The 17,947-nt window shown below is 48.6% G+C and overlaps 1 protein-coding gene across 3 annotated transcripts in view; it reads right to left on the bottom strand.

Annotated features, from left to right (window-relative positions):
• The window catches only part of SEPTIN8 (septin 8), a 37,572-nt gene that overhangs the window by 17,572 nt on the left and 2,053 nt on the right, over positions 1-17,947 (bottom strand). Inside the window, exons 1-2 of one of the 3 annotated variants that reach the window (XM_075509769.1) lie at positions 13,514-13,534; positions 2,570-2,684 (exon numbers count right to left, since the gene is read on the bottom strand). Coding sequence is in view for 1 of the 3 variants with exons in the window: in XM_075509770.1 (XP_075365885.1) it covers positions 2,570-2,684 (115 nt within the window). In the remaining 2 variants the exon portion in view is untranslated. Of the gene's footprint in view, positions 1-2,569; positions 2,685-13,513; positions 13,535-17,947 lie in introns of those variants that run through there. The other 2 variants (XM_075509768.1, XM_075509770.1) reach the window with 2 other exon arrangements.

Raw genomic sequence — 17,947 nt, 5'->3', positions numbered from 1 at the left:
GGGGTGCTGCTCTGCCCTGAAGAGCTCCAGCGGCACAGGGAGATCTTGCAACCCAGTCCAGATGATGGTATTTGCAACACAGCTGGTTTCATCTCATATTGCTCTTGATTTCTGGAGTTTCCCTTTAGTATTTCTGCTTCCTTCAAGGCTGCCCTGCTGCCCCATGATTCTTCATGCCAGATCAGCCAAGGGGACACAAGAATGCTGCTTAGGGGAAACCAAAGTGAAACCAATACCAAAATGCCATATAGCATCTGTGACACAGAGGCCAAAGCATGACAATGTTTTCAGAGGCCACGCACGTTCCACGGTGCATTTTTACTATAGACCTCAGCAGAGCCCCGTGCTGGAGCACCGAAGCAGGGCGCTTCCGAGGCATCTTCATCTTTCCCATAGTAGAAAAAATTCTTCCAACCTGAACGTCTGAGATACACAGAGGGAGAGAACACGGAGTCAAGAGGGGATGGCAGCGAAATTTGGTAGGGAGAGAATAGTTCTTGGAGAATCAGTAGGGGCAAGATTAGGAGAAGTTTCCCATCTGTAGCCCCCCCTGTTCCAACAGCCACTGAGGGACACCTGGGATGCATCACAAAGCAAGCTCCATCCCAGAACATTTGGCTCACAGGCTGTCTGTGAGCCAGAAAGGCTTTGAACTGCTGCTCCTGGTAACTAAACAAGACTCTGATATTTTCCAGATTGGCCAGAGGGGCCCCATTTAAACTCCTCATTCACTACACGCAGCCCTGTGGGCTAAGGGAGTGAAGAGAGGCAAAATCCAAGGAAATAGCCTTCTACTCCCCGCTCATGTCCCAGGCAGTCCATCGTGCTATACCTTTGGCATAGACAGCCACCGCTTCTACTGAGTGCAGCCCCTCTCGCTGAACCCAGCCACCGCCGAGGAGCCCTACAGTGGACGCGCCGATGGGAGAGCACGTTTCTGTCCAAGAGAGGTGCCACGCCTGCTGCCAAGGGGTTTGGGCTTTTTCCTTCTTCCAGCACCACAGGTTCTGCTCTTCACTGGAGAATAAATACCTCATGGTGCTCAGAATAGGGCAGAGGCACACACCGCTTCCTACCAGCTGTGGCTAAGAGTTGTGCAAGGAAATAAAAACAGCCTGGTGCTCTAGATTAATCTGAAAGGAAAGTCATATGGAGAACTCACTACTGACGCAAGCCACATTCTCCTGTTCAGTTGTGGGCACAGTTGGGAGCTGGCAAACAGGGGTACAGGGTTTTTTTTTTCCTCTTGTCCAAAAAAAATGCACTAATTTTTTCCAGTGGGTCACAAATGGTATGGCCAGATGAGATGCAGGAGTATCCACTCTGGTGTCCCCAAGAATGACACTAACTAAAAACATACTGCCCTCTGCTGCAGTCACCCTTCTGCTAAGGAACAAGTCTATGAAGGTCAACTGTGATTTCAGCCATGCTTTTTACTTGTGGTTTGGATTCACAGGACTGTCTTAAGTATGGCACAAGCACCTTGTGCAAGTTGTCAGGGTTTCACTGTACAGTCTATACAGAGCCATATTCTCTTCGGGCAGATTGAGGGGCAGGCAGGGAGCTGCTGTCTCTGCATGTATTTCTGCTGGTCTAGCAGGTTACAATTCTTCAGACCTCATACACAATACAAAAACCATCCAAAGTAAAAATAATGCTCATCTCATCACTGGAAGGAATTGGTTTCTAGTACTCCAGCCAGTATCGCCTGCTAGATCACGTCAATACCAAAATTAGAAAAACAAGAATATAAGGAGGTTATTTTGAAGTCAGCCTCTCGCACTTGCTCACAATCTTCAAGGCAAATACTTTACAATCCATAAAAACAGGAACACTCCCTCTCCCTTCCTAGCACAGAGATGGTCATGCTTCAAGCCCTTTGACTCATCCTGGGAAAGCATCAACCAGGCACAGCTCAGATACAAACCTCTTATCCCTAGCTTTGGGGTGCAGGCTTACACTCAGAAATGGCCAGGTTATCACCAGCAGCTCTCAGCTAACACATGGTGCCTCTGCATCTACCTGGACACCGTATTCACTGAGAAGCTGCTCATGCCAGCCACTCCAGTTTGCAAAGGGAAATATTTAACTCACCACATACAGTTTTCCCTTAATCCTTCCTATTGCAAAGCTATTGCAGCGGAGGAGATGAGCAACACCTCGCTGATTATGGAAATTCTTCTGGTTTGACCCACGAGGCTCAGCCACGTGGACCTCCCTGCAGCTCCTGCACCGGTAGCTCAGCTCAACGCAGGTGAGCTTTCCTTTCCTTCCTTTCCCCCTTGCCGAAGGCAGGAAGTTGATATATTAAAGCCTTTCCCAAAACTCTCATTTTGGGCAATAAGCGTCCAACAGTCACTTGTGAAAGCCACAACTCAGAAGCATCAAGCTCTAGAGAGCTCAAGTTCATTGAAATTATTATGCATCTTTTAAACAGAGTTAGGCATTTCTGAATTGCTTAAAGTGACTGCCGAGGCCTGGGGCGCAGCAGGACACGCAAGAAATCCTGGTCCCAACCTGACCGCGCCGCCAGCTCAGCCCACGTCTGTTTGCAGAGGACCGTGCTCACCCACACAGAGGATGTTGAAGCTGAAGCCTTGCGTGACAGACTTGCTGACCAGCTGATCGGGGAGACTGTCGAAGCCGACATGGCCCCCCAGGGAAAGGTTCCTCTTCTCTTCATTCTGGTAGGGAGAAGAAACCAGATTAGCAGAGCTGCACTGAGAAGGCAAGTCAGAGACACGAGGGGAACCACCAAGCCCAGGAGATAACCACCCTCCCAGGCACTGCAGAGCCACCGACACAACCCCTAACACTGCCCACAAGCACTTGCGTTTTGGCTCGCCACAGCTCAAACCCTCCGACAGCCACCAACAACAGAAAAGAGAGGGAAAAATACTGATCTTAATGGGGAACTGGGAGAACTAAGCTACCAGGCTACAAGGAAAAGAAAACACGAGCATGAGCTCCAACTACATGCAGCTGGGAGAGATTAGCAAAGGAAAACCCACGACCATGTGTTTTAGCACTCATTTCTCCTCGTTCTTTTTTATTTTATTTTCTTAAACCCTCCAGCACTGAATTGAGCTCAACAGACTCTGCATTTTCCCCCGAGTACTTGATCTTTTTCCCTTTGCTATTGCCATAAGCAGCGTGGTTTTGTTCGCTCACGCATCCAGGGGTGCTGGTGGCACAGGCAGGGTGAGGAATCCTCTTGCTTTACCATCTGTGACCACAGAGTTTTCCACTATTTCTCTGCTGTTCCTGTTCCTGCCTCCCCCATATGCACTTTGTTCTTCCTTCTGTTTCCTCCCTCCCCCAGAGGAAGACGAAGGTGATCACCTGTAGGAAGCTTTGCTTAGAAACTAAGACAATAAAGATCCAAGGAGACAACAGGTCTGTGCCCTGCGTTATACAGAAAGGCAGACCAGGTCAGCTATAATTCCAGAAAAGCTGATTCAACAGATGGGTCATTTTTGTTTCTAGTGATTAAGAACAATAGAGTTTGGATTTGCACAAATATTTCAACAGATGTTGCCACCTCTCTACACAACTGAACAATGTCGTCCGAACCCAGGGACCAGACCACGGCCCCTGCAGCCCCTCAAGCACTCTTATCCTTCCATGGAGAAGCAAGGATACATGATTTCAGAGCATGATTCATTCACCCTCATGGTTTCTTTGGTAAATCACTCTGTTTTCCTTAATCACCAGCACACAGTGGAAGATGGGGATGGAGAAAGCGTCTGCCCTTTGCCTGGCTCTGGTTCTTCGGTCTGTCCCTGACAATTCGGACTTAATGTCCCAACACTAAGACTGCGAGACAAGAGCGTACCCTGAGAAGAGCCTAAGCTGGCTGTCAAACTTTAAGTTAACTCAAGAGGAAAATAAAAGAAATGACGTGATAAGCCTTGCGTGTTGCTCTATGCCTGCAATAAGACTGCTAAACAAAACACCAACCTTTGTTCAACTGCATCTCGAGTCAAAGCCTCCTTTCGTTCTGCCTTTGGTAGAACAAATACTCTCAGCTTTGTAAAATAAACCATTTAAATCACAAGAACAACTTGTGAACAGCTGAAGCAGCTCCTGTGCCTCACATACAAACCTTCTGGCTGTCCTGCTTAGCATTTGTTACCAACTTTCAGATGATTTCAGCCCAGCGCTCTCCCAAGGGACTCCTCGGACAGAAACACAACCAAACCGTAGCGGGGCTCCTGCGATCAATTCTTTTTCATCCCATCAGGATCGATCGCGCTCACTAACTAAGCGGAAATAGCAATCATTTAAAGTTTTCCTGTGGGAAAGACGGCATCAATTAAGGTTTTAAGGTGGCCAAGAGTTTACATGAATTAAAAAGGGCCCCTAAGACAGGGAAACCTCCAAGTTAAACTTTCTTCCATTCATCTGTCACCCCACCGAGCTGCTAAAGCTCAGACTAACACCTCTGCAGGGACAGACCCCAACTGCAGGACAATTCCCCAGCACACAGAGAGAAAAGCGAGTCCGTGCTGATCCGGGCAGCCCAACACTGCACTGCAGATCCGGCACAGGATGGTGCAACCACACCGGGAAGCGGAGCTTGGACACGTGGGTGCTGGGAAAGGGCTCAGAGTTGCTTAGGTTTGGGGTTTTTTGTTTTTCCCCCTCTTGAGGAGACTCACAAGGTGCAGAAAGCCACTGCACGGCTGCGACCCGGCATTGGCAGAGCTCGGGGGGCTTCCTGGGGCTCTCAGCCCCCACCTCTCCTCTCCCCCTCCGAGCCACCACCTTACAGAGCTCAAAATGCCAGTTCCCACCACTGCAATGCAGTGACAGCCAAGCAAGCCGTTCCCACAGAAAGTCACCGAGTTTGATGGTTACGCTTTGTGTCTTTTCATTTTAAAGAATAAACAAAACCAAGCAAACAAAAACACAAACCAGAAGCCTGGGATAACATTTTGGATGGGAAATAAATACAGGCTGCCGATGGCTATGATTAGGCTGAGAGTGCCTGAGGCTGGGAGGAGGTTTCCAGGCAACAGGCAGCATCGCTGCTCGGGATTTTAAAATAGGCTCCAGCTCGGCAAGGCTGCATTGAGAACTCAGTCATGCTTCGGCCGGAGGAAACCCAAATGCGTTCGCACAGGGCTTTCTTTTTCTCTTCTTTTTTTGGTGTTTGGTTGCTGTTCGTTACAGGACGAGAATACGCTTACTCAAAACTGCTCGCCATCTCTTCAAGCTGCTAAATCCACGAGCCAAGCTTCAGTGAAATATTTTTGTCAGTGACCTTGAAATGCGCAGTTTCCTTTTATTTCTGTAAGCAGTGATAATAATCTGGTTCAAGTCCAAGACGCTGCTGATACCGAAGCAGAAAACCATTTGCTGTGCTTGCAGTGCCTTCAGCTGTCATTCAGCCTCCAAAGGGATTCTGCTATTGTTGCTGTTAGGACAAAAAACAACAGCAACAACTGCTGGAAAGTAATAAGACTAAAAAAAGAAAGAAAAAAAAAAGTTCTCTCATTTTATTCTTTCCCTCCAATCCATCAAGCTTACAAACTTGACAGCCTTGCAAATACAACCAATTTTTCTGCTCACTTGTGTTGTTTGGTGCGTTGACCTGCCCTGGAGAGGAACCGACCCACCACGCTGATGAGCAACCACCAGCACTTCTTCCTGCAACTGATTTGCGAGTCTCACCCTGAATGACTAACCCTTCTGGCCAGCTCCCGCTCGCCCAGGCTAGCTCAAGGACAGCTTGACATGGTTCACCTCCTAGTAAAGACAACAAGGTCACACTCAAAATTGAATTCTTTCCAGCAGAAGGAGCCAGCCTGCAATGCTCAGCATAAATAATCAATCCAGAATATAAATGCTGCAATAAATGAGGGCAGCAGTCATGCAGCAACGTGGGGCTTTTTTGTTGTTTTTGTTTTAAACAAAAGCTAAGAATTTCAGTTTGGTTTGGTGCCAGCGATGTGACTGGCCTGCAGGACAGGAGCAGGCAGGTTACGTGGCAGAGCTGGACGGGATCGGCCATGGCGAGAACCAGGCAGAAACACAGCCCTGCCCTTTCCAGTTGCACAGGTCTCTGCAACGCTCCCAACCCTCCGCAACACCCGATGAGAATTAGGTTCCTCATCTCACGGCCTGGGGAGGTAACTCTCCATCGGTCCTTTTGCAACATTATAATTAAGAGTTTGTGATGGCTCCGAGTGCAAACTCCCACCACAAACAGCCACTGCAGCCCTGAATATCACTTCTTGGGTCACTAATGGCATCCTATGTTGGGCAGCTACCAGGGTTTTACTTGGAGCCTTTGAACATGCTCTTTGAAGATCTTCTGTGCCTTGAGCTGATCTTCAGGGCTTGAAGCAGAGAGACAAGGGGATAATTTGTATTTTGAATCTGGAATTTGGTGGGAAGCAAAAGAGTCGTCAGAAGGTCAGAGCAGAATTTATTAATCCAAAGTCCTTCAAACATTTTTACAGATGCTCTGGCCGGGCCGAGAAGCAGAGTCCGTCACGGCAACAGGCGCACAAATGGCATCTGGGGGCACGGCCACGGGAACAACGGCCATCCCGGAGGGAAATCGATCTTTGGCTCTGCTTCGACAGCTACGTCACAGGACCTTTCTCCCGGCACACAGCAAAAAGATAGACATGCCCTTGGTAGCACAGATGGCCACACTTAACTGAGCACCACAAGAACCGAAAGGAAACCTCCAAACATAAGGCTTCAAACCTGCTGTAAGGCACCAGCCACCCCGGCTCCTGGCCACACTCCGCTGGAGGCAGGGGATGCACTTGGGATGCACGACGGCTCGCTGGCCCGTTCCTGCGGCCACACCAGCACAAAGCTGCCCAGGGAACCGAAAACAGCGCTTCAAACCCACATCAGCTTCCTAAGCCCATCCACAGCAGGGTCCCACAAACCGTGCTGTGCAGCGGGACCACGGGGCTGGGAGGAAGCAGGCACGGGCAGCAACGCTGCGGGCAGCTGGCCACAAACCACATCCGTAGAAGATGATATGTTATTTGGCCCTTTATTGCAAGCCAGACAAGAAAAGGCACAGAAACACAATCAGCAAGACCAAATCCAGATCCCTATAAGAGGGTCAACACCGTATTCACATATTAATTAGGCTCTTCCTAGTAGACAGAGGGATTAAAGAAACCTGTGAGGAGAAGTGGCACAGGCTACAGCATCAACCAGTGTGCCTACGATCCTTTAAAAAATAAAAATCTGATCACGGTTTCTCTTCTTCCAGTCTCTTCATGCTTCACCTCCAAATTAGCATCAGTTTCACTTTGCGTCACTACATTTTTCAGCTACTTCTCCCAGGAAAAGTGGCTTTATCACTGCCTGCGCAACCCATGGGGGATGTCAGCAGCGAGAAGTTCAGCTCCGCATTCAGCTGCCCCTCAACTGCAGTTTTCCCAGCTAGGGCTCCCGGCGCAGAGCGGAGCAGCTCACTCTGCTTTTAGATGTGCTGCCCCTGTTCTCCTGGCTGTCACACCAGGAGCAGTATGAACAGCCTGGAACTTGGATATAAAAGACCATTCTGACATCAGTTGGTTAAAAAATAAAAAAAAAAAAAAGAAAAAATATATTGAAAAGTACAATCTTTGAATTAATCTCAACAAGAAATGCTCTTTGGTGACATATGCTTGTGTTTTCTGCTTGAGACAACCCTCAGTTTTGTTTTCCTGAGTGAAGCAGGTGAAAGCATATGGGTAAACAAAAGCGTAATTGAATGCCACAATCATAAATGGTGGGGATATATATATATTTTTTTTTTTTTTTAAGAACTTGGCATGATAGGAGTTGTAATGTAAATCTTGGGCGCTGCTACAGCAGACTCATCAGTGTACAAGCAACTTGTGAGCGTGCCCTGTAAAACCAAGAGCAAAACCCAAAAATCACATGGCTTAGCTGTTTATCAGCTAAACCATGACTTGAGTGAAGACCCCTGGTTTTATACCCTGAGGGATAGCACAGCACTTCTCTGTATCTAAGGTGCCTTTTCCCATTCCTACAGCCCAACAAAACATGAGCGAGAGAGATGAACAGCTGACATTTTCCAAGGCAAAACAGCAAAGGCTTACAGGGGAGAAAGGAGGGGAAACTCAGTCCTTTCTTCTTTCTGCTAAATGAACAGGGCTTACCCTTGAGCAATGACCCAAAGGTATCTGCTGCTCCCAAATGCTCCCTCCAGCCCCTCCGTAGGCTTCGCACCACCGACCCGGGGTCTCCCCGAGCTGTGCCCAGGCTGCAGCTCCCCAAACGCCAACGCCGCACGCAGGGGAGAGCCATGGCTTTCTTGTTCCAAGAGCTCACAGGCAGCGGTGTTTCAGGTCCCTCTCTTCCTGGGCTTTTTCCATGTATGTTTTACACACACGCTTATAAAATAGCAAGAGGCAACAACACAACATCTGCACAGCACTTCTCCTTAGTGCTTCAATTCCCATTACCGAGGCACGCTTTTGTTTACAAATTCCTCAATCCTGGATGACAGTTTGACCTTAAATAATACCAAATCCTCCAGGACTTTGCAGCATGGGTCCCCCTCCAACCTGGGTATGGTCTGTTACCTTCACACCAATGCCTTGCAGTAGCTCTATAGCACTGGATGTACCCACGGGCGCATCGTTTCGCACTGCAGTAGCGCACGCAGACGTGGAGTCATGGATCAGCGTGCCAGGCACCCTGCAAAGTGCAGAGCACAGCCAGATCCTCTCCCTTCCAATTTACAATCAAATCAAAACAGAAAGATAAAACAGCGCTAGCAGACAGATTGCAGCTCCCCGATCAGCGTGACTCAGAGACCAGCAAGAGGAAGAGCAGGGAAAGCTCCCGCGGGCCCCGATCCGCACGGCTGCGGCACCTTTGGCAGTGCTCCCGTGGTGGGACGGAGCGGTCATCGCTCTGCAGGGGCCGGCTCAGCACCCGGCACAGCTGGGGACTGCTGTTAGTCACAAAGCAGTGACTTCACCGTCTTGATTCCCCATCCACAATCCACCAGCACAACAGTCCGTGCAACAGAGATTAATACGTATACCAGTGGGGTTTGCAGGATGCTATTCCCTTGTCTCCTGAATGGAAATGCATGGAATCAGGAAATTATTCGGTCCTGATGCAGGGAGTCTCATTTGCAACTGAGCAGAGAAAGGACTGAGTGAGATGTGGCTGTTTATTAAATCCAAGCAGAGCAAGCTGGTCCCATGTACAGGCTCATGCACGCTGGCACCCCGAGCAGCCACGCTGCCAGCATTGCCTGGCCCCTCTCAGACCAGGCAGGGCAAGTCAAACTGCCCACAAACCCACGGAACAGAGAGGTCCGCTTCAGGGTCCAGCACACGCAGGGTCCCTACCCCAACCCCACAACTGTGTGCTGTCAAGGGGACCTCTCCCAAACACCCCTCCCTGCAAGATTCGTTACAGAGGTGCTGATAGTTTTATCATCGTTTCACAAGTAAACCGAGTCATGGAGCAGTTGAGTACTTGCCTAGAGACCTTTGGGCAAACAGTGTCGGAAGCCAAATTCAGCTTCTTTGTCCAAGCAGGCACTCCCTAGGGCTTGGCCCGGTTTCTGGATCAACGCAGAAAAAACTGGCAAATCACCTTTCCGGAGATCCTACCCCATCTCGGAATACTGGCTCAACAAATGCCACTTAACATTTGCAAAGAAACAGCAGCACGTACAGACTCAGGTTTCCATGAAGAAAACATTTCTTTTGCCAAGCTCAGCAGCTGAGGGGTAGTAACAGCAACACCACACTCGACGTTTGAAAAGCACCTCTACGGTGCTAGCAACATTCAAAACGGACACTATCACACATCAAAATATTATCTTTCCTGTACTCCCAGGCTAAGGACTATTAGATGTATTACAGCATCCATGAACGAGCTTGCACTTTGCAGTCTACTAAGCAGAAAGAGATGGCCCAAGAGAGGTAATGAGAGCAGATTTGAGCTTGTCTAACAACAGTCAGAGGATGCTGAGCGTAGTAAGTCTTGACAGAGGGCTTAGGCACAGTAAGCGTGACCCCATGGGTGCCTTCGGCACTGGAGATGAAAGGAAGCACGCTTTCAGCTGGGGCTGGCCAGTGGAGATCTCAGCACCTCTTAGGCTAAAATTGTCGCACCTAAATGCCATCTAATCTCAAGCAGATTTGCAAAGTGCAAGCACATATGCAACTCTGAAGGTTTTCAGTTAATCTTAAGCATGTGCTCAAAATTCCAGATCCCCATTGTGGAGCACTTAATAACAGGCTGGGGGAAGAAGAAAGGAAGAAAAAACCCAAACCCTACAGAGACAATTTTAGATGTGGGGTTTATACTGATTCACCACTTGTCTTACAATAGCAACCTGCTGTGCTTCAGCTTCTCTGCTGCCTCTCACTCCGGTCCACCCTGGTAGTGGTGCGTGGCCAGTCAAACAGGACACACGTCAGACAGCGTGAGGAGCTCTGCCTTCACTAAAGAACTGTAAACTGTAACACTGCTCTTCCTTCCAGCAATGGCAGGGCAAAGCCCCAGTGGCCTTCACTGCCTTCTCTTTCCAAGGGACAGCACACCGGAGCACAGCCACGGCTGAGCCATCCATCCCTCCGTGTACACGACACCATTTCAGCCAGTCATCTCCAGTTGCTTCATGCTCACAACAACTCCCAGCCCACGCTGCAGTCTCCCCCAATAAAAACCTCACACTAAAAAAAAACCCCAAAACAATTCCCAGCCCCCCTTTAAACCGCTCTCCTAAGAATGCCAAGAATTTTCCCAGACACTCAAGCCTTTATTCATATCCCTCCCGGCTCCCAGCTGCACTCCAGGCAGGCAAAAACATCACTGAAGAAACCAGATACGGAGTCACCACCAAGACAGGCCAAATAAAAATGAAAGCCACTCTACATTACAGAGGCAAGAAGACTCAAAAGCTGAGGTTCTCCCCTTTAGGGCTAAGTAAAGGTTACGTTGCCTGAAGTGATGCCTTTCAAGAAGCTTTTGGAACCATTCTTAAGGGCTGTTCATAAACCCTCAGACCAGCGAGGGCATTGCAAAGAGCAATGCTCAGCATCTCGGCAAAACAAAAATTAAAAAAAAAAAAAAAAAAAAAAAAATCACTGGTCCAGTATCAATGTTTCACAACATCCCATATGCCTCAGGCTAGTCTTGGGGAAGAAAACGCTCTGCTGCACACCTGTAAAAATGCAGCGTGCTGAACATGCACTGTAGTCACCTACCCATAAGAAGGTGGACAGGGATTCAAGCGAGAAAGCAAAACTCCTTTTAAGAGAGGAACTCCTTAGGCAAACTCCTTAACTCCTTTCCTGTATCCAAGCTACTGGTGCCAAAGCGGTGTTTTGATTCCTGCGGCACACCTTGTGTACTGATAGCCCAGCAATACGCCGGACACCGAGCGCTCCCAGCAGCAGGATCCAGCCAGGATCAGGACCCGCACACTCGACATAGTCCCCTCCTGCACCAGCCTGCTCACTTTAACATTTGCGAGCAAACAGCTGAACTGCAGGCAGTGCCTTCAGCTTTGCTTCAGTCTCAGCAGCCTTTCCTCCTTTAAAAACAAAACAAAAAAAAACCCCAAACCACAAAACATAAAATAAAAATCCTACACACATCTACAGAATCAAATGAATAGGCACAGGCTTAAAACATCAGGTTTTGCTGACTTTCAGAGCTAAGTTTGAAGGGAGAGTAAAGCTTCTCATCTTTTCTTATACAACATACATCCAAGATGATACATTCACAACCTGTGAATGCAACATCAGTTTTAATTCTCTGCAAACAAACTGACTGTTTCTGGCTTAAATTCCTCTCTGACTTTTTACACTAAAAGCAAAATTCCCACACGCTTCCTTTTCTTAAGCTGTTACTTAGCTATTTCCCTATAACATTTATGAAGCCTAATTAATTAATTGTGAGGTCTTTCTTAATTAAGAAAGGATTAAACATGCATTTTGTCCCAATCACAAGCCCTGGATGAGAGTTTACAAAGGAGCAAAACAAGATTTGCCGGGCATTATGCACACAATGTTTTGCAAACATGAATGTTGCCTTTGAGAATAAGGAAAGTTGGTTAAAACAGAAAACTATGGAACCAAAAATGAGAGACATTTCCTCCAAAATGACCTTAAAGGATGAGAAAGTTCAGCTTTTCGTCAGCCTGAGAATTCCATCCCCCATGAGCTATTCAAAACCAAGAAAGCAAAGTCCAAAACACAAACATAACTTTTCCTTCAGTCTGTTTAAAAAGAACCCAAAATATAGACCAACAAGAACACATCAGACTACCCCAGTTTGTTTCTTTTCAAAATTATTTATTCAGAAAGTGCTGAGGCTTTTAATTTAACGGAATTTCACAATTAACCCTGACAAGAGACTAATCTTATCACCTTATCTAGTAAGAGCCTTTCCCAAGTTCACCCAAGGCAGCAGATGCATTCCCAGCTTGCACTCAACTGCTCTGACCAGCAGGACCTCTTCCCTTCCCCACCATCCTACCACGAGGAAGAGGAGGAGACACCTGGCAAATACGCATGGCCATGGGACAAAGCCAAGAGAGAAACCGTGTGTCTACCCCTAAGGAGTGGCAGAGAACAGGCTTGGGGCAGTTTACAAGAAACGTTGAAGAAGGAAAAAGGATCTGGATCCTCATCATGCCGAACAAGCCATGCTGGATATCAGCCACCAAGGCTATCTGTTTTAGTTACCACTTATATAAACATAGCTAATTCCCACATACGTTTCCAGAATTTATTGCCCGATTACAATAAATACTATTATTCAGTTTATTTTTAGACAAGGGAACAGAGATATAATGGGAACCCAAGAGTTTTGGTCACCGCTGTATGCTTTTTCCCAGTTTGCCTTATGCAACCATCTCGCAGCGTCTCCACAAACAGCACTTCCAGCTAGGGGACAAGTCTCCTTGTGATACTGCCTGGAAGACACCAGAAAGAGAAGTTTTACATACCACAGCCACCCAGCTCCAAGAGCTAAACCAGAGTCATCATGCTAATAAGCTGACTGCTATATATCCTATTAACACATACCTCCAGAAAGCCTCAAAGTGTATTAGCACAGAATACCTTTAATCTGAAGACTCAAGGCAACAGAAAAAGAAAAGAAAACCTCTATCTGAAGTAAGTGTATAGCAAAAAGATAAGTCGAAAGAGCCGTTCATTCTGTATGAAACTACAGAATAAATCTATATTCACCAATATGAGCTGGAAACGTCTTTGCTGCAGAAGACAGGGGAAGGAGAGCGTTCCTGGGAGGCCAGCTCTGGCAGCCCTTTTTCAGGCAACCTTTTTACTGTGGCAGAGCTGAAAGCCAGATCAACTTGGATTAGGATCCAAGGCCCGGAGCAGCCTGCTGGAAGCAGGGTCTGGATGAGACACCCAGCAATGTCCCTCTGACCCGAGCTGCCCTGCGATCGCAGTGCTGTCCCGGGCACCTGCAAGAATATATATGCTATTTAACGCTGCACGCTCAGTCTCCTCTCCCAGCGACCGACCTGAGCAACCTCGGCTGCTGCCGCAGGAAGGTTTGATTTTCCAGCGTGAACAACACAAGCTCTGGGAACATGCTTCATGCCAGCCCGCAGTTGAAGACATGCCTGTACAGTCCTTTGCAGGCAGACATGAACTCAGCCGAGCAGAAGCTGAGGGATGTGTCCTGCCTCTCTGTTACAGCAAGAACCAGCCGAAACGCTCATTGCCTGTGGAGCACTCTGGATGCATTCCCCGCATGCTTCCTTGCACACGTAATGCAGCGGTGGCACAGACTCATCACAGCACCTCATGCAGCAGCGAGGAGAGGATGGGAGCAGCCCCAACTCCCTCGATGGAAACCCAGCACAGGCTCTCTCGCTCCGCAGCTCCCTGTGACGATCTGGTTTTGAGGCTGCGCAAGCCAGAGAGGGCCAGAGCCCGGAGGCAGGGTGCTGCATGGGAACCTCTCTCTAGCTGTCTGACATCTCTGGAATTTCATGTGTGTGGGAGACGGACGCTTTTTGGCTTCACAAAGGAATCTGAACATCTAAACAAAGTAGTGCCTCCACAACGCTGACCCCACGGGCCCTGGTCAGCCCGCAAGCCGAGACCAGTGACTAGGGATGTATCTGAGAAGCCTGTGGTTCTCACTAACACTGTTCTCCCCCAGCCCTCTGAAAATCTCCACTGTCACCCCATTTTGGAGGGTGCCAACTCCCTGTCTGGCTCCACCTTTCGCATCCAAATGTCACAAGTCGGAGGCGAGCAGGGCTGCTTGTGCCAGAGAAGAGGCCCTGGAAGGAAAACACATGGCTGGGACTGAGGAGAAGCAGTACCTTCAGGATTTTTTTTCCCCACTTGAGCTGCTCTGGCAGCAGAGATGGGCTCTCCTACCCATCTGACACTTTTACAACACATGAATACAAATGCAAAGCTTCAGGTATAAACCCAGAGCTTGCTGCAGCTACACAGATGTCGGGAACGGGAGAAACAAGCAGGCTGTGCACAGGCCCCACCTCATCCAAACACAAATATGGGACAGGACAACATACTTTCTAAGGGTTACAGCTAATCTGAAACAAGCAGGGCAGCTTTTCCCATCCAAAACCTGAAATGTGCCCAGAGTATACACTCTGAATAATCAAAGTTAAACATGTAGATGTGACCCTAACCCATACAGGTGGGGTGGAAACAGCGTGCCCACGCCCTGCACGTCTCCCTCAGTCCCATGGCCTCCCAAATGCCTCCTCTTAATTGCACAACCCAGGAAAAGCCAATTCAGCATCATGCCATTTCTTCCCCTCCCAACCTCTGAGCCAAACAAGCACGAGAAGGAAAGGAGACAAGCACGACCGTCGCTCCCGCAGACAGACAAACAGCCCAGTCCCCAGAGCACTTCGTTTGCACGGTGATGCCTCGAGACGACCGGGCTGGGGACAGCGGGGGCACTCGGAGACAGGGCTGCGTCTCTCCCCGCAGCTGGCGACAGCACTGGTGTTCTGCTACAGAAGATAATATTTAGGGAGCTTTTGGCCTTCCAGCAACGCTGGAGACTGGCTGACAGCTGCCACCACAACACTGACAACGAGCCCTGACACCATGCCGGCCTCCTGAAAGAGAGTTATTCTTCAGGCTTTCATTTGTTTTGCTGATGCAGAGGGCACACATGGCTTCAGCATTCGCCAGCTCACGTCCTTCCACCCACTGCCTCGGCGCTTGCTGCGATTACGAGCGGTTAAGAGCAGCTCTGGAGCTCCCACGCAGAACAACATGTTGCATCTCTGCTGCAAGAGGAAGAGACACTCCAGATTCACCAACAGCAACAGCACCACAGTGGGGAAGTGGGAAAAAAAAAAAACAACCCACCCCAAAAAATCTTTTTATGGGTAACATTTGTTCCCAGCACATACATTGAAAATAAGCGTGTAACTGCGATGGACTGTGGTTGAGCTAATTGGTCCTGCGGTTGAAACAGTCAGAGCCGGCTTCCTGTATGAGCAGAGGCGAGCCTCCCAGGGAGGGATCGTGGGGCTCGGAGAGGCAACCACCAATGTGTCTCCTCCAGCAGAAGACCATTTTCTCAGACCCCATCCCTCCTTCCCAAAAAAGTGTATGCTAAAGGCAGAAGAGCTGGCCAGGGCAGGGAGGGAAAGGGCTGTTCCCGCTGGGCTTGCTTCCTGGTGCACATTACCAGCTTGGAGAAAAATCTGTCACTTCTGTTCCACACTGCATGGGGGATCACTTGAGTTTTTCCAGGCTAAAGGTAAAATAATTGAACGACAAAAACAGGCAGGGAAATTTAACTCTGGAACTTCCAAATAGTGCCGCTGGCTGGGCAAAAAACAGGGCAGGGGGAACGTCTAAATCCAAACAAACCCCAGTTTCCACTGGAATTGAGCCATGGAAACGTTTTCCTTGAGAGTTTGAATAAAAGAAAATGTAAGCCTGTGCTTGGGACCTGCAGTGATAATTCTTCTGGCAACCACTCTGCCCTAGCTACAGTACACAGAGCTGTTCTCAGCCCACTCCTCATGCCCACCTTTCATGGACTAAGGTATAACACTGGCCCCTTCACACGGAGGAGCAGGTTTAGGCTGTGCAGTCCGTAAGAGAATGCGAGCTTACAGAAAACAGCAGCAGCAGAAATGCATGAAGTTTATCACAACCCGGGCAGTCGTGGCAGGAACAGGCACCGTTCAAAGGTCCCTCTCCTCCCACAGAGCTGGGAGCAGGTCACAAGAAGGCAGTAGCGTGTAAACAGGTAACGATCACACGAAGCTGCCAAACTGGCCAGACACCCCCCCCAGCTCAGCAGCTCCATGCGACAAAAAAAACCCCATTGTCCATTTCCAGTGAGGAAGATGTTGTTCAGCTTTCCTCTGTATAAAGCGGTGTTTTTTCTGGCAAGATCTTCTAAGGGGCATTAATTTATAGTAAAGCAACCAGTAAAAGCCTAGCTATCAATCACTAACACAAAGGGACTTCTTCTCAGGACTGCATGTAGACAGCCACCCCACAACCAGAGCTCACACGCAGCTACATGCATGCATCCAGTGCTCTCTTCACTGGGCATCGATGTTCACAAATCTCTTGTCTGTGCACACAGCCACAGTACGCACGCAAAGCAATCAGCCACGACATTTTCAAAACTTACGGCATAATGTTAAATTCTTAGCCCAACCGTAAGGCTGAGGACACCTGCTCCTCCTCACGTGCATGCGTCTGAGAGCATGCAGCTGCTTAGTGCAGAGCCCAAGCAACGGCCTTTGCACCTCCAAGGCAGGCAATGGGTTAATGCAGATTGTCAAGCGACAGCATTTTGGGAGGTCAATGGGTTTTATTTAAAAAAGAGAGAAAGCAACAGATTCAGGGATTTGAAAAAGCTTCTCAAAAGCAAAACAGTCTTATAGTCTCAGTCTCACATCTCATCCCATTTGTTCTCCTACACGTCTCCAGTCGCTTCTCCATCACTTCTCCTTCCAGCTTTTCTGGCTTCCTCCAGAGCTTCTGCATTTCCCTGCTGCATTTCACACACTTTCTGGCTTCCGCCTGCACGTGGTGGTTGGGCAGTTTCCCGCTCAACATACAGACATCCTTGCAAATACTGCCAGTGTCTGCTCCAGCACACAGTCATCACGTGCTAGCTCAACGCTAGCCAGAGCAGGCAATGGAGAAGCTCTCAGCTTTGATGACAAATTTCATAATCGAACCAAACTTTATCAGCTTTCTTTCCACTCTGTAACGAAGACAACTGGCCTTGGGTGTCTAGAAGCGATGCCTGCAGACCAAGCCCTGAACACAGTAGCGGTGAGCCATATTCTCACGGCAGATCAGCAGAAAACTTCAGTCTCCAGGGGCTGAAGCCAAGCTCTCTCACAAGCACTACATTCACAAAAACAAAGGCAGTCTTGAGCACCGCTGGTGTGATTCTGCTGCCTTAGAGGCAGCTTTCTATGGGCGAGCTTCCTTTCATTTGCTTTTGTTGGTCATTTCCAACAGCAGCACTTCAAGGGAACTTTATTGTGCTGGAGACAGAGGCATTCTGGAGGACTGTACAAGGGAAGCATGCATCTGGGGAGTTTTGAAAACACATTATCCAAACCTAAGGGTCACTACATTCCAGGATGTCAGTGTCAGCTGGACACTTATAAATAGCTTCACCAATCTGAACAGCATGACCTATTGTATATCAAAAACCTCCTTCAGAGGCTTTCCCACCATTACTACTTCCCACTGCAGACACAAACAGCTGGTAAAAATAAATGAATTTATCATCACCTCTTCTTGGCACTAACGAGCTATTCCCACCCAGACTTTATGCTCAGGAAACTGAGGCACGGTGATATAAAGTGGCACCACGAAAGCTGTAAACCCTGCAGAAAGAACAACTCGGAACACCTTCATCATGAGGTTTCCATGATACTGCTGGAGGAACAGCATCAGAGCTGAGACATGCG

Source organism: Mycteria americana, chromosome 8, assembly GCF_035582795.1.
Source record: "Mycteria americana isolate JAX WOST 10 ecotype Jacksonville Zoo and Gardens chromosome 8, USCA_MyAme_1.0, whole genome shotgun sequence".
Classification (NCBI taxonomy): domain Eukaryota; kingdom Metazoa; phylum Chordata; class Aves; order Ciconiiformes; family Ciconiidae; genus Mycteria; species Mycteria americana.
The sequence above is the reverse complement of the archived record's forward strand: the minus strand, read 5'-3'. Positions and strand labels throughout refer to the sequence as shown.